The sequence below is a fragment of the Myiozetetes cayanensis genome, unplaced genomic scaffold (assembly GCF_022539395.1).
Source record: "Myiozetetes cayanensis isolate MyiCay16 unplaced genomic scaffold, myiCay2020 scf12, whole genome shotgun sequence".
Taxonomy (NCBI): domain Eukaryota; kingdom Metazoa; phylum Chordata; class Aves; order Passeriformes; family Tyrannidae; genus Myiozetetes; species Myiozetetes cayanensis.
In genome coordinates this window covers 19,307,423-19,327,553 of record NW_026086826.1, presented here as the reverse complement: position 1 = coordinate 19,327,553, position 20,131 = coordinate 19,307,423, and the positions used below count along the sequence as shown (strand labels likewise).

Genomic DNA, 20,131 nt, shown 5'->3' with positions numbered 1-20,131 from the left:
AAACAACACCATTTTTCCTCACAAATACTGAAAACTGTTTACCAGAAACAGGAAAACTGTTTCAGTTAGTCTTCCCTGTGTATATATGTTATAATAATTTTTTAGTATATGTAGAAAATTTCATATGCAACTTTTCAACCAACCTAACTATATATTACCCTGAAGACCACATTTTGAAGCTCTGAAAGACAAATAGCAAAACTTCACGTAAGTACTTCTAATATCTTCCTTAACTAACCTGGAGAGCTGTGACATCTTTACAAACCTTTGTTGTCTTAGGTAAAGCTTCTTGAGAAATCGCCTACTGTTTCTATCTGATTTTTGTGGTATATGAATGCCTTTGATCCTGCTTTGATCTGCTTGTTTCAGTCAGTCTCGCAGAAAGGGAGACCCAGGTCACACTAAAATCCTTAGTGTGTCTTTAAAAGCTATCATTTAATACTTCGGAAAAAGCAAGACCATTAAAAATCTCTTAGCAAGATTTCTATAGAGCTTTGATCAAAAGAAGTAGTTTTTAATTTTTAGAGTAATGTCAATATATTTTAAAGAATTAATTTTCTAAATCCAGTTAGGTAACACATTTTCTCAGTTCAAAAGGATGAACAATAAAATCAAGATCCTCTAGTTCAATGGTTTGGAACAATCAAAATATGCAGAATGCCTGTTCATTTCATTTAGGCAAAGAATTAATTGGGAAATTACATTTTAGAACATAGCTAACCACGCTCCTATAGAATCTAATGAGTAAGGAAATGTCAGTAGCAATGTCCATATGCTAGCCCAGTGAGTCTGCTCTTTCAGAGGTAAAGTTACTCCTCTATCTGACACATAACTCAAAAATTTTTGAACTCAAGTGTTAATTACAGGTCTATAAAATAATACAGTTTAGTAGTATATCCTAATATATTTTGTCACAGACCCATATAGAATACATACAGGTATCGATCAACTGGAAAACTGACACATTCCAGATATTCCTTTCCCAAGCATTTGTACACAGAAAGAGGATTATTTAATGAGAAACTATCAAACCAATGTCATCGACTCCAAAGGAAGATTTTCCTATCTGAAGATGGCATAATGAAAGGTAGGAATGCTTCTCATCCCAAGTATACTCGCCCTGTGCAAGGACTTCTCAATATCAAATGTGTAAGAGGTTTCTTCGACCCGTGACTGGTTCAGAAGCAAAGATCTGCTGCTCATCCAGCTACCAAATCACCCAGAACAGTAAAATCTAAGATCTTTTCTCTGCAGGCACTGCTCATGCAGGGCTGTCCTCTGGACCACCACTACTAATACTTTTTTCACCAAATTCTAATACTAATTTGTTTGACACATCTCCTCTCCTTTGACACATCCTCTCTTGCATTTGGATTAAATTAGTCAATATTAAATTTCAAGAAAACAAGAGGAAGAGGAAGGAGGGAGCAAACACAGTGTTTGCTTATTTCCCCCCATAAGAGACAGGATCAAAAAACCCAAGCTAGTCAACCCAAACACTTTCCAACATAGTTCATCCCATGTTGGTCTGCTACTGTTGAAACAGTTCTTCAAAAAGCATCACTTTCCTTTTCCTCTTCTGGACAATTATTTTCAATCCTCTAATATTCTGTTAAACTTCAGCCTCGTACCTTAGCAACAGAAATCCCATACGTGTTCCTTGGCAGATGGAAACAGCACCTTCTCAACTAAATGATTCAGGGGTTCACCTCAATCCCTGTCAGAAGTTTGTCTGGAGCCACTGTGTGCCTTCTCTGTGATTTCTAGCATGCAGTTATTAAATTAAACCAACAGATGCCCAAAGAAAATATTTTATTAACACAGTAAGGACTTCAGTAACTGTCCAAATAAGTAATTCACATACAGAATTTGTAAGCCATCAAAAATTTATAAGCTGTTATCATGCTCTTCCTGGTTCACCGTGCAGTTCTGCCCACTCAGAAATTCTGCCTAACTGCATTAAAGTATGGAATGTGTATGCACAAAAACTGACTCCAGCAATTTGGACAATCTCGAGCATTTCTATAAGATAAACAGAATTTCCACAGTTATGGATTTGGATGCAAAATATTCAGTAATATTGCCCTAGACAGTGCCAATAATCCCTAATTTGATTGTAAGCATCTCAGCACAGCTGAGTGACAGCTATAATGGAATCAAACTGAAAGCTTACAGTGGCCCAAACTGTTGGTTTTCTTGGCTGAATGAATTAACCAAAACTAATGTTTAAAGTCTGTCTGCGAAAAGACTTGAGAGACTTCCTAGTCTACAGGTAATTATTTTTCTTTCTTCGTCTCATTAATATTCTGAGCTGTGGTTTTACACAGCATTGTAACAAGCTCAAACATGAAAAAGCAAATGTTTGCCTTTAAACACAAATAAAAGAAAAATAGATATTATTATGTGAATAAAGCTTTCCTGTCTCTCCAGTTTCCTTTAATCAGTTAAGAAACTAATATACTTGTACAAAATAAGGAATAATGATTCATGCATTGTATTCCCTAAATCCTGTCAAACATATTATAATAGTTTGTTCTTGACTTTTATAGAAGATCCACCTGACTAACACTCCGTATTAACTGCAGAAATGAAACAGTTGAGGAAAAGAAACACTATACCCTCTATTATAGGAGTTAAATTCTCAAAGGTAGGTGTAGAAGGGAAGTCTCCACAATATGAAGCACAGAATGTTAACATAATGGGATTTCTTTAAGACTCTGCTGGCTTTACTGGAAACCAAGCTGAAGTTTATGCACATCCCTGTATGTCCATATAAAATTTCCAGTCTTCTGTCCATTACAGAAGTGTAAGGTCTAAAACAGTCCCTCGTTTTTCCATTTTGGCAAACATTTTAAGAAGACATCAAATAAAGCTTCAGAATAAAAAAGAAATAATAAAATAAAGCCTTACAATATTTGCATTGTTTGACAGCACTGTTCACAAAAATATGGCTGAAGAAACTCTCCTGCTTTTTATTTGAACGGCCTGTGTGTCTGCTAGATGAGGAGAGATGGGAATCAAGGGGCAAATTACTTGAGACACTGCACTGCCAAACTGGAACCAAGAGTGACCAAGTGGGAAAGTACAGTATAGTTACAAATGTCTTCGGCATCCATTTTTAACACAAAAAAATCTCAACCAAAAGTGGTTAGTTTAGAACTTTGTTCTGAGAGTTGGGAAAAGAAAAAAGAAATAAATTAAGATTCTACTTTTCCAAAGATCTACAAACACATTTCATTTAAAATATAATAAATGCCACCACTTCACACTAATGGAAAGACAAAAAGGCAACATTCCTATTAACTTCACTTGCTGATATTCCTACAAACTTTATCCATGTTTATAACCATGCATATAAATCTCTCCAGGATCAGCAACTTAAGCTGCTGCTTCAGAAAGTGCTTAAATTGCAGTAAATAATTTTTTCATTAAATCAGTGAGCAAAAATAGCATGTTCCTTTATTGCCAATTATCTGTAACTAGATAAAAATATCTGCTCACTGGGAAATTTTCACACAGTTTTCTGAACAAATTTTAGATTTAAGATTTCTTGTGAGGTACACACTACTTGATTTTAACCAGTAAAATGCACACACAAACTAACAGTAGTCCATGTGACTGATTTTTTTAGGTCAGATGAAAATGATCCCTTTTTGTTAGACGAATCTCATGTTTCATTGACCTTTTTAAACAAATGTAAGACAGTGAGATACCAGTTTATCTTCATGTCTACACAAATACCACCAACAGGCCTTAAAATTCAGTTTCTACAAACTCACACAAACAGAGGAAATGCTGCTTGAACAGCTAAAAAATAATATTTCCAATATTCATCAACAATCAAAAATCTATAGCATTTTTCACCCATAAGAGCTCTCCTAAGAGTCCTGGACAAAATTCAGCTTAACTGAAAAATTCAGACAGCACTCTAGATTTTTATACTCCATACCCCTTTATTCCTGTTTCTGCAAGACTGATAAGAAAACTACAGTGAAAAACACCACTCTTGCAATATTCTGTGTAGATTAGAAACACCAAGGGTTTTTTTCTACCTGAAATGGTAATTTGTTTTACACAGCTATCATATGCCTTCATTGCTCATATTCAGGAGTTTGATAATATGTCATCTACACCGCACTTGATCTGCTATTAGAAACAAAACTGGCCACATTCAAATGACATCAGTATTGCTATTGAGCAATCACACACAAACATTTGCTTGGTCTTGTTCTTTTTCCTTTTTTTTATTTTCTGCATAACCTTTCATGGCCTAATTCCAGGCCCTGATCATGGTACCACTCAGATATGCACGTGTGGAAATGCTAAATTTGTGTTTCAAACACTGGGGTCCTGAATTGTGCTCTACTGGTTTTATATGTTTTCCTTCTTTCAACACAGTTGTATTCTAGGGAGAAAATTATATAATTCCACAATTAATTCCTACCTGCTGTGACAGCGTGCCCTCAGGGTAAATATGATTTTTCATATTAACACACTGAAAGCTTCCACTGTGATTGACCTTAAAGACACTGACAAATTAATTACTCTGCTCGTCAATATGGTATGGCAGCTAAAAGATTTGAGCAGATACCCAGCCAGTCAACATCCATGCTGCCATCTGCTGAATATGACAGCAAGGGATTTGTACTGCTCTCTCTGAAAGAAAAGCTGTGCTGCCTTCCAAAAAATATGTTACCAAACCCCTCATTCACAAGTCAAATAAAGATTGTTCACATTCTGTACGAGAATGGGTAGTATCTCGTGGTTTTTTTCACCCTCAGGTTTAAAACTAAAAAGGAGACTATCTCAGAAAAATCATTAAAGCTTGGGTTTTGAGTCCACTGCCTAAGAGCTGAAGCTTGGTTCTATCCAAAAAGATCATTAGATTTACATGAACACTCATGCAGTTCAAATGTGAGCAAGGAAGTTCACAGTTTATGTATCCCACTGTCAACCCTCACCATTACTCTGATTTAAAGAGGTCTCCTCTGGCTTGAGACAAAAAGAAAGTAATAATAATGTATAAGCTGAAGTTCCTGCAAAACAGTGGTCAGGGAGCAGCACAGAGAAGTGACTTTTTAAAGAAATTAATTATAATAAGGTTTGATACCATTCATACAAAGACTGCAGGTAGCTTCTGGAAAAAAAGCAGAGGTCTACCAAAACCACATAAATTTTTTTCTTTATGATTTTTAATAAAACCGCATCAGATTGGAAAACTGAGTAATTTTTACACTACCGTTCCTGTAATTACAATTTATATCAAATTGGTCTACATAGCAATATATACATATATACACATAAACCCATATAATATACATCATATTGGTAAAAAAATACACACTGATAGGAAATACAGAACCTACTTTTTCTCAGCTATACCGAGGGATGAGGTGGGTTGTTTCAAGTCCTGCCCACAGCTAAAGAGACAAGCCAGTTGTGCAGATCACCACCATTCACACTGTTACAGGACAATAGGACAATTCAGGCTGGAAGAGACCTCAGGAGGCCAGGAAGTCAGACTTGGCTACTCAGAGTTTTATTTGGTCCAGAAAACCTCCAATGATGCAGATGGTGCTGCCTTGGCTGGGCAACCTGTTACACTCTTTGACTGTCCTAATAGCAAAAAAGGGTTTCCTTAGGTCTTAAAATGTGTGGTATTCACAGTTTTCATGCCTCCTGAATGTCAGATATGGTAGGTATGATTCACTTTTTAGACACCCTAGTTATAAATAAGGAATAGCCTTCTGAAAGTTCAACAAAATTACTGGAATGTAAACCACAGTATGAGGGAACACAAGACATTTTGCTCCAGAGCACAGCTTTGTTACAATTATGGATGATTTAATCCAAGTTATTCCCTCTACAATTTACAAAGGGGCTGATGTCCTACAGAAAATTGAAGAAAACCTTAATAAACTCTCTTCTCTAAAGAAGAGACCCTGTATTTACTTTGACCAAGCATCAAAGCCAAAGCTATGAATGAGAGGAATCATTTCATCTGTCCCTCTGTTGCTGCTGTGCAACAGGATAGGAGTAAAATCAAAACAATACTAGAGCCCACTCTCAAGCATTTGGGGTAACACTGGGCAAATGGAATAGGATATGCTGGACACACAAGTTAGAGAATCTTAAATTTGATATTGTAATGAGAAAACAGAAAACAAATGACACTGTGCAATGTGGGATGCAGAAGCAGCTGAGCTGTTAAGCCCAGCCAGTGCAACTCCTAGCACACTTGTACTGCTTTGAGACCTGGGTGGAGCTACTTTGGAGCCTTGTCACTCATGATAATCAGTGTATAGCCTGAATCATCTTCTCAGAGATTAAGAAGAGCAGACACCACCTGATAATTGTCAAGAGACCTTTCAATTTACTTTTTAGAAACACTTTAGAACATAATAAATGCTATATGAAGTAAACCAAAATACCTTCTTAAAATATTTCTCTTCCTAATATTTACCTTTTAAAAAGCTGTCTCCCTGCTTGACCTGATCTGACAGAGCATTCTGACAAACTCCTTTCACAGCCAGGAACCTACATCAGTATTCAAAATGTAATCCTACAGAAGCATCTGGAGGATTCCAGTAAGCATCATCTTAAACAATTACTTTTTCAGGTAAGTTATTCTAACATCCAGCTGGAATTAAAATATCAAATATATGTCAACTTATTAAAAAAATATCCTAACAGTGCCTGCATTTATGTCGTGAGCCCTTGGCTATATAAGACAGAACCATGAATATTGCAATAGTACCACAAATAGCACCACACCGCCAGGTTCTTTTAAAAACTGAAACTTATTAAAAATCAAAGCAATTAACTACTGTATTACAGAAAGCACCCACCTCTTAAGCTCATTTGTCTTTGTGACAAGTTCTTATGCAAACTTTCCTTTCTCCATTCCAGTAGAAATTCTGCACAGAAGACAGACTCTTCATTTGGGGAAAAACACCAGGTGTGCTGGTAACATTCAAAACCTTAAAACAGAACAGAGCATAAAATCCATCAGAATGTTTGCACCATCATTTACAATCATGACCTAAACTTTTTTCTAATACTGGTGACCTTAAGTGATTATGACAAAGACTGGTATTGCAATTGAGCTTTTAGTAATGATGCCTTATTATTTTATTATTCTGAGACCCAGTCCTGCAAGATGCTGAGCCCTGAGAATTCACCAATGAGCAGTAGTTGAGGATACCCTGGTCCTTTCAATTCCCATAAGCATCATGTTGTCACACTGGAATATTGCAAGCAGCCTCTTTACTATGACACTTTGGTCAATAAATATTCATATATATGCTATGAGACACAAACTAGTTTTGCCTGCATGTAAATGTTTAGAGAATTACTATCAAAGTAAATTCATACATTTGTCATCATACAGCATACTGCTCTTTGTTGCCTCTGCAGTATGTGTTTGCAAAGTACATGAAAAATACATAAATTAGAATAAATATTTAATATTAAACATTCTACAGATTCCTAAGATTTACCTGGGGACTTAATCAGCTACTTAGCCCAACTTCAATTGTGACTTGACAGGTTGCAAATTATGTATTTTAAGAGGTAATAGTCAACTGTAAATATTGCCGAGTATTTTATTGTCTAAAAATCACATTATTCATACTGAGAAATCATACCTTCTTGATTTTAAAAATCTGTCAAACAACCCAAAGTTCTATCAAACAACTGACTAGATGTTACTATCTGTACCAGAATTCTGGAATAAAACATATTTCAACTTTAATTCTCCAAGTTTCACTTATTCTTTGTGATCATGCAATTTTAAGATCATCAGAAAGAATTTTAAGAACATTCATCAAGAATAAATTTACTTTTTGATCTTGCAGAAGAGGATCTTAATCCTTAAGTTTTATGATATTTAAAATTATAAAAATCTCACATAACCAAAAATACACTTAAAGGCTACTTTGCTGGGTTTGTGTTGTAATGTACTTGTTCATATTGGCAGGGGACAATGCAGAAAGCTTGTGAGCTTTGGTAGATAAGCATTCTTTATAGATGCTCTCACTTTGTAAAAGTGATATTCCTACATTTCACACTGATGTAATCTTTAATTATATTTTCCCACTTATATTTATACAGTGATGTAAAAGCAAATACAACTGAACTGTAAATCTGAAAATACTATAGCTATGTTGTGCACTAAATATAAATAATAGCCCTGAACTTTGTCGCATGTGTGCAGTATTCCTCTATTTCATTAAACATCCTACACACCCTTCAAATGGCTAAATTAAATTAATTAGTATTTTACTTAATTTTCTATTCATCTGGTTTAACAACACTATAAGTGTTTTGTTTCTCTCCTGTTCTTTACAAATGTAATCAAATACAACACATGAAAGTTATCTTCTGTATCATTGACAGCTTAATTTTGGTTGTATCTTTTTACTCTCTCTTTAGTCTCACTGAGACATCAAAATCTTTTCTGTAATGAAAGACACACTTATCACCTTCAAGGACATTTCAGCTTTGTTAATGTCAGCAAGGATCTTTCTCTGATTCCCTAAACTTTTCATTCTCAGAATGCCTAGAATTCCAAATCTGGACCACTCTCCCAACTCAGTAGAAAATTCAGCACTCATGAAATATTAAGTGTTAAGTATAAGACTGATTTCATGAAAAGTTTTCTTGTCTACAAAAAATATTCGATAGCACTGCAATTAAAAAGTTTTCAGACATCACCTGCCATAAATAAAGATTATCTTTCTATAGATGCATATAAATGTTGTCCTTTTGCATAACTCCCATCAGTATTTTCGAGTTGTCAAACTCAGATCACAAACCTTTGAAATTATTTATATATAATTTGGTACCTACATCCCATTTATCAATTTCTGTGTACCCAAGTGAACAAGTACCTGTCTTATTCCAAGTGCCAGCAATACATCTTGCAATATGGTGTGAAAAAAAAATAGTTGTAACTTCAGCTACACACTGAGAATATCCTTCTCTATCTAGACAAGTTGCGTTCAGTGTGTGCCACCATTTTGCCAATAGTCTGGCACTGAGGCCTGCAGGAAAGCTTTTGATATCCCTTGTCTTTTCTATCACAACCAAGTATTGACCCTGAGTGCAGCCATCTCCATACAAAGAACTCAAGAAATGCAACCCACCTAGAATTTCACAGGTTTTATGGATGACTGAAAGCTTTGTTAGGGAGAGATCTTCACCATCAGGGCATACAGCAGAAATAAATCTTCTCATGAGGACTTGAATTTTTTTTTTATTTTTTCAGGTACACTTTAACAAACGCAATTATTTCAGATACCAATTGCTAGTGATTCTAAGCAGTCTTCAAACGGTCTTTTCTGGCAAAAAAAAAATATTACTCGTCAGGTTGCAAGAGGGGGGAGGAATAAATCTATAACATATTTTTGTGTTCTTCTTAATAGATTGTTAAAATCAAGCAGAAAATAATTGGGTCACTTTATCCTATCCTTTTGAAATATATTTTGGTACCTCTTCATATATCAAACAAATTATTAATTTGTAACGCATAAAAGTACCTGATGAGTTCAGGAGATCTGAAGGCTCATGCTTTAAGGGGCCTGGGGAATCACTAGTGTTATTTTTAACTCTACTCTTCATATTTTACTGATTTCAAAGACAGATATTCCAAGTATCATGAGGAAGTGGAAAAATATAATGCATCACTGAAGCTCCTCAAAAAGTTTGCATTCTATGATTAATTAAATGGTTCATACACACGTATCTACGACAGATAGGAAAAAAGAAGGGAAGAGAAGTGTGGAGAAAATAAAGGTAGAGAAAGCTAGAGAACTAGTCACTGAGGGGCTCTAGAAAAGATCTAAATACCATCAATCCTGCCTTTGTGGCATTAGAATCTATGTTATTTTTACATAGGAAATTGTTTCTTTTGAAAATACCATTCACTTTGTCCCTTGGAGAACTTGAAGCTTTCAGTGCTTTGGTATCCTTATTTTAATTAATATTGAATTCATATAAATATATGCAGGTTTTATATTTTTTTAGTGTTATTTCACAGAAAATAGAACTTTTACATATTTTCTATAGAAAAAAAATATTAACTAATCTCCTCTCTGTATCTTTTATATTTTCTTCATAGAAGCTAATTCAATAGTGTCTGTATCAGAGGGGATTCTCTTTCCATTGTTGATCCTGGAATGTCAATGGAAGCTCATTGATAAATTCTATAATTTCCTTTCCATGTCATAAGGAAATGTACTTTGTAGATCTACCTTCCACGGAAATTAAAGACTGTATCTTTGTAAAAGATACTGATGGCCAAGAGGGGATGTCTAAGGTATCTTAGCATAAAATATAAATGTTAATCCACTCACAAAAGAAAATCTAGTTATTTTAATCCAAGAAGAAATTCAAATATATAATAAAACACTATAAGAAAAATCATCAGTTTTGATCTGGGAACACTCTGCCAAGGACATGCAATGTTCTCAGATAGCCTGAAAGCAGAACAGTTTCTGCTCCATTTGTCTTTCAGCAGTGGTCTTAGCTCTTGAAGGCAAAAGAAACCAATCTTGTAGACTCAGAAGTAGTGAGAAAATCATGTCCTGTCCACACTTATCCTAAATAACACACTCAACCAAAACACCCTCTTCAAGACTAGGGTTTTGTTTTGTTTTCTTTTGTTTTGTTTTGTTTGGGGGTTGTTTCCCTACACAAGTTTTTCTTTTTGAGGATATTTTAAGCTCATTTTTTTCTTTGTTAACATTATATAGCACCTAAAAAAAAAAGCACAAGTGTGTTGGTCTTTCTGTGCTAGCTGCTGGAAAAGCACACAACCTAGACCCCAGAGAATCTAGTTAAGACCAAAAAATTGCTAACTGTAAAGCTAATGCATTTTTACCCTGCAAAGCTGAAAATTGCCTTTATATTAATCTTGGCTATGCCATAAGACTACCCTGCCCATAGATCTTGAGTCTTCTAAGGGAAAATAATTGAAACATTAACACACTTTGCCCGTGTTAACACAACAGTGCTGTTATTTTCACTTGGTCCATACTCAGCTGTGCTGAATGTGAGTCCCTGAAGACGCCAAGCCTGTACTGGGAAACTGGGCTACACAGGCGAAGAGGAGCTCACCCCGAGCCTCGGCTGGCAAAGCAGCGTTGTCTGACTGCAAAGGTGCTGGGTGATGAAAAGAGACTTTATTGCACGTTACATGTCCTTGGGAAGGCTTTCAAGGGATTCCTCAACCAATGACCTCCACCAGCCTGCACCTACACAGGCTTTCCCATCTCAGCCAAACCAAGGAGCCATGGTGGTCCCTTGCTGGCCCACGCTCCAGCTGGGGAGCAGAGAGCTGGCTTTACCCTCACCAGGGCTGTGAAGCCCTGACTTAACTTTCTAGGTGGGGGAGCGAGCGGGTGGGATCCCCTCTGGCCGCAGCTCCCCCCTGAGCCCACCCTCGCCCCTTCCCGCTGCCACGGTGCCAGGTGCTCCCTTCCCGAGAGCCGCCCCTGCCCGCCTGCAGCGAGCGCAGAGCGGCGTGGGCCGCACGCTGTGCCCTCACAGAGGGACGAGCCCCGCCGGCCCCTGCCGGGGGGACAACCCGGAGTTCGGGTGAGGGGGTCCGGCGAGCCGCCCCTTGGCACGGGGCACGCCGCGCTGCTGCAGCCCGGCCACGGCTGTCCTGAGCCTCCAACTCAGCCCAGCACGGCCCCGACCCCGACCCTGGCCCCAGCCCCGACACCGCCGCATCCCCGGCGCCCCCCGCCCGCTCCCTCCCGGCGGCGCTGATGTCACATCCGCTGCCCGTGCCCGTCCAGCCGCGCTGGCTCCGCCGTCTCCCGGGCCCAAAGTTTGGCGGTGGGCTGGCCGGGGGCGGAGGGGAGGGGCGGGGGTGGGACGGGGCCGCGGAGCCGCTCCGGCAGCTCGGGCAGCGCCGGCCTCGCCCGCCCTCCCCGCGCCGAGGCTGCCCGCGGAATGAGCGTTCCCCGGGCGGCTGCTGCTGCTGCCGCTGCCGCCTCCAGTCGGGCTCGGACGGGCGGGCAGGGAGCGCGGCTGCCGGCGCGGTCGCTGCAGCGGGAGCGGAGTGAATGACCGAGAGGAGCGGCGCGGAGAGGCAGCCCCGGCATCAGGATGCGGGCGGCCGCCAGCATCCTCAACCTCCTGCTGCTGTCCTTGCTGGCCGGCCTCAATCCCTCCAAGGTAGGAGCCGGCCGGGCGGCAAGTTCTCCCGGCCCCGCAGCGGCGGAGCCGGCCCGCACACGGCGTATGCGGTAGCGGGCGATGCGCTGGGCGGCCCCGGGGAGAGGCGGGTGCGTGTCCTTGGCCGTCCGATGGGCCAGGCGGGAGAGCTCGTGGCGGGAATGGCTGTCCCCGGCCCCGGGATTGCCGACCCGAGGTGGGGCGGCCGCCCGCGGTCAGGGAGCTGCGGGCGCGATGCGGCGGCGCCCACGGCCCCGGAGCGCAGAGCGGGCACAGCCCGCACCTGCCCGCGACCCCCGCACCGCCACACGCAGGAGCCGCAGAGCTCCCCGCTGCCCGAGGCCCGCAGCTGTCCAAGGCCGGCAGCTGCACAGCCCGAACGAGCGGCCACCCAGCCCACCCAGGGCACAGAGGCGTTCACAGCGCTGGGTGACTGCACCGGTGCCGGGGAAGCAGCGATGCGCTGGAAGCAGGGATCGACAGCCTCCGAATGGAAATGAATTTGTTTAGAGTGCAACCGGAGGCATCACGTGAAGACACTGGATTTAGTACTATAGCCACGCTCGGGTCTGCTGCAGAGTTTCGTTATTTTCGGCTGTGTTCAGGTCACCAAAAGATCACATCTGATACTGAAGGAGTGATAAAAGCAAATAATACGTTTTAGCCATGCAACCTGGCTTGTGACAGAGATTTTAGATTAGGTCATTTAAAAAATCGGAATTGGACTATACCACTTAAGAGCAGTAATGACTGAAAGCCCCTAGGTCTGCAGCTGTCTGTAGTGCTGTATTTTATAGGTGTAGAACTTGTCTCATTAGCCTTTTTGGTGGCGTGCAGTCTTGTAACTGTGAGCATTGAGAAAACATTCTCATAGTATTGCAGTCTATTACCAGCAGCAGTCTGTACCTTGTTGCCACAGTTTATATTGTATGTTGGTGAATGTCATTTTAACGATACCATTTATGTACCAGACAACCACGTGAGGCAATGTTCAGCTCTTCTGGCAGGTTTTTCCTTTAAAATAAAGATATTATTCAAATACAAGTATGTACTGAATTTCTAACAATATGGAAAGGACACTGCTCTTTAAAAACATAAAAACAGAATCTAAAAAGCAAGTCAGTGGAATCCTGATTTATGGATGCAGTATTCATCCTGCTTTTCAATCAGTAAGATACAGCGATAACTTAAAAAAGCAGGAGGTGATAGAGGATTCACATTACCTAAGAAATCAGTTATATCAGTTCTATTAAATAGGAGCTATTTGAAAGCATCAGCTATTGCTGTGTCTGTAGAGAGTCATGAGGCAGCGCACGCACAGGAGTTTCACATCTGTGCAAATAGCAGCACATGGCCACATTATAATTACAGGTTTCCACACACTCATTTTCATTATTTTTCTGTCTTCTGTTACCCTTTGTGAGATCTATAAAGTTAAATACTTAGAGACACTGCGTGAAAGCGGGAAAGGCAAAATTTGTATCGCTCTCTGTCCACAGGAGAGCAGAATCACTAGTGAAACAAACAGCTGGTAGTATTATTCTTTTAGTTCAGGCTCTGAAATAATAGTGGAAAGAATTGTTCCATCTTATGTGTCTGTCACCATCCAGCACTGAAAACCAGGACGAGGCACTGGAATGAAGTGGCATAAATTAACTTTTGAAACTTTGCTTCCAGCCCTTTTTGCTCTGGCATACTGTGCAGAAGGCATGAAAATGGCCTTTTATTCATCACTCTGTGTGACATTTTCAGGGATATTACAATGTTCTTTACTGGCTATTTTGACTTTGTCAAGGGTCAGGAATAAAAAAAAAAAAAAGGCCTTAAGATTAGATTAAAATTAGAATCCTTAGTCAAAATTTGGTGTCTGTCTAAACTGGGTTTTCATAAAAAAAACTGAAATCAAATTGATGCTACACCACATTAAGCATAAAAAAGAATCCACATGGCACACAATTAATTTTGTTCACTATGAACAAAACATTTCATATTTCTGTGACAAATTATATGTGTAAAAATGTTTACAGGCTATTTTTAGCAAAAAAGCACAAGTTCTGACTGAGCTCTCACTTTAAAATGGAACTAAGTACTCAATTATTTATCTTGCTTTATGCTACATTGAAATAGAATAATTTTCTGCTCTGCAGGTTAGGAAGCAAATATATATCATACAAAGCTAATTGTAGGAAACAAGGGGATGTTTAATTCTTTCTTTGTGCAGTAAGCTCATGACTAGACAGACAACTTTTTACATGCCCTTGACACTCCCAAACTATTCAGCTTATGGAGATAAATCTCATCAGACATTTCAAGTATACACAATACATTCCTATTTATGTCCCACATAATTTTCAGGTAATAATTTATTTTACTGATCAGTTATTTTAAAATAATGCCTGGGGGAATAAAAAAGCTTTTATTTAATACCAGGCCATCACTGACTCAAGACTGCTGTCCACAGGCACTCCTATTTCGACAGGGATGTTGTGCTAAACATACTCAGTTATTTACTAATAGTGAAGTGTTTAAGTATCGCCATCTTATGGTAAAATATGTAACAAAAATTTATATATAATTTATTCTTCAATCTCTGGAGCATGAACATTTTATTTTAACCACAGTAATTTATTGCCCATGCTTTTGAATTCTTTTTTTTTTGCTAATAACCTTGATATAGAATATTGACCAGGTGAGGAAATGTTTCTTTAATAAGTTGAAGACAGTTCACTAATGATAAATTTTAACAGTCTTAGTGCTAATTACTGAGTATCATTTTAAGATACTTATTAAATGTTATATTTTTTAACTTTATTCTATTTCTTTCTCTGTATTTACATAGAAAAAATAAAAATAAAATATTCATGATATTTCATTAAAGGTCTATTTCCAGCAGAGTGGCTAGACATTTAGCAGGAAGCCAGCTAAAGAGAAAGGACTTTGATGTAAAGTCTTTCCTTTCTCCTACTCTTAAAAGAAGTATCTTGAAAGAAGAAACTGTTCAAGATTAGGACTTTTCAGAGAGTTACTGCTAGATGGCACATCTGTGCTGCTTTTCTATACCTGGAGTTTTCTGTAATGGCCTTCACGGTATGTAATGTGGACTTCTTCTGTAAGGGTTGCTTTGCTGGCATCATTTGATAATCACAGTAGTATAACCAAGCAAGCATTTTACAGCCAGGTAAAGCTGCTCCACGTAGAAATCAAGCTCAGTGCATTTCAAAGCCTAGATGGGAGTTTTTAAGTTTAAAATCTGTTCATGTTTCAATGCAGTTGATGAATTTCAGGCTTTTAAATTTGATATGGCTATATATCCTACATCTGTTTCATTTCCTTTATTTGAATTTTGCAAAAAATGTTTCAGAAGACAACTGTCAAGCACAATCCCAAATAGAAGCTAAGTTTAATATCATTAGGGACAGTTACAGAAAGGAACTGATTTATGTTCATTGCTTGGGATAATAAGATGTTTGGGGAATATTAACACTAAAAAACAAAAGCAAATTTGAAACTAGTCATCTAGTTTTGAATGCTTAATTAAACTTTGCACTTTGATCTTTAGAATGGCTGTGTTTCTAGATTTTAAAAATTAGATTTTCCCACATAGACTATACAAATAGCCACTAAAATCGTTTTTTCCCCTGAATTTCAAGAACTTTTCAGTAGGAAGAGTGCCCTGCTTTAGTGCTGCTTAGCAATGCAAATTAATTCATCCCTATTGCAAGATTTTATAAGAATACTGTGTACAAAAAAGGGTTACCACAATATACTATTATTATTGGAAATACGACTCACAGTACTACAATACACATTGCAAAATTTAATGGAAAACCCATTACCTACTTGGAAATTAATTGACCCTGTTTCCTACAGTAGTAGTACTTAGTCAATATGGAAATCACACATAATTATTAAGCCTGCAAGATTTAAGAATGCTCTAAATCATTATTTGCTGACTGTGGTCAGCTCTCCCTTGATGCCTGGTCTCCCGTTTCTGAGCAACATGATTCAACAGGCATTGAAGAACATCCTATTGCCATCAATATATCCTGGGCTTTCTCCCAGGTGTCATTCCAGTTATGTTACTCTCTCTCCAGTAACTTCAGTCAACACAAAGACCAAAGACTGTTCACACCACTGGTTCTTCCTGCAGTGATCAATACAGTGCATTCTAACCTTTCAGTCCTGGGAAAAAAGGATGCTTCATATATTTTGTCTTCATCTGCACTCAGTGTCATACATCCACCATTAATGTTATATAAAATCACAGAAAGGTATTCACTGCATCATTTCAAGTAACGCATATTAAGATATTGGAAGAAAATATGCAAAAACACACACGTGAGTGACATCTGCATGAGTGCTAACTCTTCTGGTGCTATCAGACATCATATGGTCTGTAAGGGCTTTATAAAACTGTTGATGCTATGGAAAGAGGTCTTTTTTTCTCTCTTTAAAAACAGATTCCTCTGCTGCTTACTATTATGACTGCTACTCCTTTAAATGCACTCAAGAAACAATTCTATGTGTTGTACTAAATCTCAAAAAAATTCTATATGCATGTATATGTATATACACAGACATATTCTCATGGGAAATAATAATTTTTCCATTAGAAGCATATTGCCTTCAGGTAACCAGGCTTCCACCTTTCTTCTGTATTTGGCCAAGTCATAGGCCAGTGATGGAGAATCGATTCACAAAATATGCAAGGAAGGAAAAGAAGCAGGGAAGGGGACTATCAGGACCAGGAAACACAGTACTGCAGCTGTTAAACCAACACGGAGCCATAGCTCTAAAAATGGTGTTTCTGCTTGGCTAACGATTTACCACAGTTGTAAATTTCAAGTTAAAATACGTGACTTTCATAAGGGGCCTATTAAGAAATGAACAGGGAATCATCAGAGAGAGTCCAGTCTATTTTGGGCACTTAAGTCCCCTTTTTCAATACTGTAGTATGACAGAAATGCTTCAGGGCATCACTTAGGCATTCTTACTGAATCTTCTTAGAAAACCAGTTAAAATTCGAAAGCCTTCTGTAAATCTTTGCAGCAGTAGTTTGGGAGAAGTCCTCTCAAGGACCATCTTTCACAGGAGCAGCAGTCTATTGTACTGCTTCACTCCACAAGGCAGTACATTTCTTGTTTAAGATCAAACCTAGAGAAAGGTCTATGTGCCTGGGTTTCAATATAGAATTCTTTTCATAGTGAGAATTCAGAAACAGTGGAAAACTTCTCTTACTTTCAAAATTTCAGAGATTTTTGGATTTACCTCAGAATTCCAGACCAGATCTATTATTCACATGTTTTTAAACCAAGATGTATGATCCAAGCACATGGTTCTATCCACATGAACCATTCCACCTAAGAACTTAGCCAGTAGAATTCTTAGTCCTCTAGGTCAGCAAAAAACAGAAATACAGTAGCAATACATATTACTCTTAAAAGTACTTTGAAATGTATCTTGGAGACAACCTCCGATGTCCCAGCATTACTTCCAAGAATCAGTGACACTTCACTGTAAGCACAAACTGCAGGTTCTAGTTTTTTCATTAGTGACTCAAAAGCAACTTCCTTTTCCATCAGCAGCACTATTTACTAGAATACTTCAAACTATTTAAAAAACATAACTATTTTTCTTGTCATTGTTTTAATCCCTGACATTAAGGAGCTTCTAAGTCTAGATTTGGGTTTGTTTGGCATTGGAGAATTCGTATTTCTGCCTTAAAGAGACACCATGATGCCAGAATGCAAAATAACAAGGCTCCCTGTATGGATTAGCTTATCCCTATTCCATCTGGTTTGAAATAGGGCTAAAAGATTTTTCAGTAGATAGGGAAATAACCAATGTATCAGATAAAGAAAATACCAGTTGTCTAGTCAGGTATGTCTAAAACTAGATGATCTCTAGGGTTCCTCTTCACTGGCCAGCTTCCAGAAATAGTTTCCAAGGAACTGCCTTTTCCAACAACGTGACTGATTCATATTAATTAACTGAATTCACCAGAAAAGCTCCATGCTTAGGGAAGGAAACAGAGCACAAAATGCTGGTGATACAAGCAGTTAACACTGAGAAGATAACTGGATTGGACTTGATGATCTCAGAGGTGCTTTCCAACCCATCTGATTCTATGATTAATGGGTAGAGGAGCATACACAATAATTTACTTACTCAGAGTTTCATGGTGGTATCACATGTAGCATATACTTTTTGTCATACTATCATCTACAGCCTTCAGCTTCCAGACAGAGGTTGACTTCTCAGAAAAGCAAAAGGAGCAACCAGGCATATTTTTCATAAGTCAGGAAACAATCATAAATTGGAACTTGAGTTATAACCAAAAGCAGACCTGTGGGTATGGAATTTTATTAATTCTTACCCAGCTGCTTCTATAGCTATGTCTCTTCACAAGAAAGAAAAACATTTTATGTAATGACTCATAAAATATACACTCCTATTTATTTAAAACTTTTTTTCCTCAGGAGGAATTAGAGAAATTTTACTGTTCTGATCTCTTCTAAGCCTTTCTCAGACTTTTCAATCACTTAAATAACTAACCTAAAGCAGCCCCCAATAACACAAATGTAACGTTTCATCCTGCATTCCCCTGAAGAACAGTCATCTGCCTGCTGCACTGCCTTCTAACTAAACAAATCCTTGTAACTGTGATTTAATGTTCCTGTTTACTTATTTCACTGAAACACATATCAGTCATCATAACAGCAGCTTGAGCAAATTCTGAAAGCAAGTAGCCCTCTTCTCTGCTCTGGTGTTGGGAAATTGTGTTTGCTTTCTCTGCAAGCTGTAAAGTAACCTATGAGGGGGGAGCCAGAACAACTGGGAAATACTAAGTCTGTTCAGAATGAGAACTGAGTGAACTCTCTTATCAAGGGCTGATCACAACATGGTTAACATTATTCTTAAATTATTGGGACACGTTATTAAAAAAGAGTTTTGTAGCTATTTTCATGAACCTCCTTGTTTAGAACCAATGCTATAGGAAAATACTTTAAAATGTGTTTCAGTGTATCCCTTTCAAGGACACAACTAAACACTTAAATAATTTTCCATATATGATATTGTAACTCTTATTTGAGTTTGGACTTCAGTCTTAAGATCAGATTTACACAAATATGAACTTCAGCACATTTAGAATACATTAATACCTGTGGTGACAGCAAATATTATTGATCTGATTATAAACACAAACCTATCATACCCTTCCTTACTCATACTAAATGGGTTTTTTCAGTCTCAGCCTCCCTACTGCAATTATTTTTTTCCTCTTCCTTTTGTATAATCTCTTAAATATTACTCTAACTATTCTACCCTCTTATAATAAGACTGCAGTTTCAATATATGGTGTTGGGACTTTTTTTCCCAAGAAAATACAGAGAAAAAAGTGTAGTTGCAACACTGAATTATTGTTACAAACAACAGTTTGTAACAGGCAGTACATAGAATAGATGATGGTACAAAAAAATGGAGATACAGCTGTAGATGCGTGCACTCAGGTCTCCAAATAGGTGTGTTACAGGTTTGAATGTATGATGAGATCTCAGGTCAATATTGTTTGCTGTCATCACAGGTGTTTCTGGGCACTTGCATAAAGAATACAGAGATGTATGTCAGGCAGAGTAGCCTAAATACAAAGATTACCACTGACCTGTTTTCCCTCCTGTCTGAATATGTGCACACTTATCAAAACACTAAAAACATATGTGTTAACAATCTCCCACGAGGATCAGCTTTAGCCACAAGCAAAGAATATGGTCTCCTGCATTTCTGACTTTTTAAAACCTCGATTCCCTTCTGACTCTTTAACCCAAAGGCTAATCCTATTCCACCTCTGCCTGCGCCTGACCAGGCAGGAATCTGCTGACTTCAGATACCTCCTCAGTCCCCAACACAAATTTTGCAAGTGGTCTTGCTTTTCTTTGTGATTAAT

The 20,131-nt window shown here is 38.4% G+C and overlaps 1 protein-coding gene and 1 long non-coding RNA gene across 6 annotated transcripts in view; one reads left to right on the top strand and one right to left on the bottom strand.

Annotated features, from left to right (window-relative positions):
• The window catches only part of LOC126635419 (uncharacterized), a 154,123-nt gene extending 142,715 nt beyond the window's left edge, over positions 1 to 11,408 (bottom strand). For 4 of the 5 annotated variants that reach the window (XR_007627706.1, XR_007627705.1, XR_007627707.1 and 1 more), the window contains exons 1-3: positions 11,039 to 11,408; positions 9,147 to 9,341; positions 6,849 to 6,980 (exon numbers count right to left, since the gene is read on the bottom strand). This is a non-coding gene — a long non-coding RNA (uncharacterized LOC126635419). Of the gene's footprint in view, positions 1 to 6,848; positions 6,981 to 9,146; positions 9,342 to 9,539; positions 10,009 to 11,038 lie in introns of those variants that run through there. The other variant, XR_007627708.1, reaches the window with a different exon arrangement.
• A 484-nt stretch (positions 11,409 to 11,892) lies between these two features.
• The window catches only part of OLFM3 (olfactomedin 3), a 53,094-nt gene continuing 44,855 nt past the window's right edge, over positions 11,893 to 20,131 (top strand). Inside the window, exon 1 of the mRNA XM_050306965.1 lies at positions 11,893 to 12,186. Coding sequence (XP_050162922.1) covers positions 12,118 to 12,186 — 69 coding nt within the window. The 5' untranslated portion in view covers positions 11,893 to 12,117. The remainder of the gene's footprint in view (positions 12,187 to 20,131) is intronic.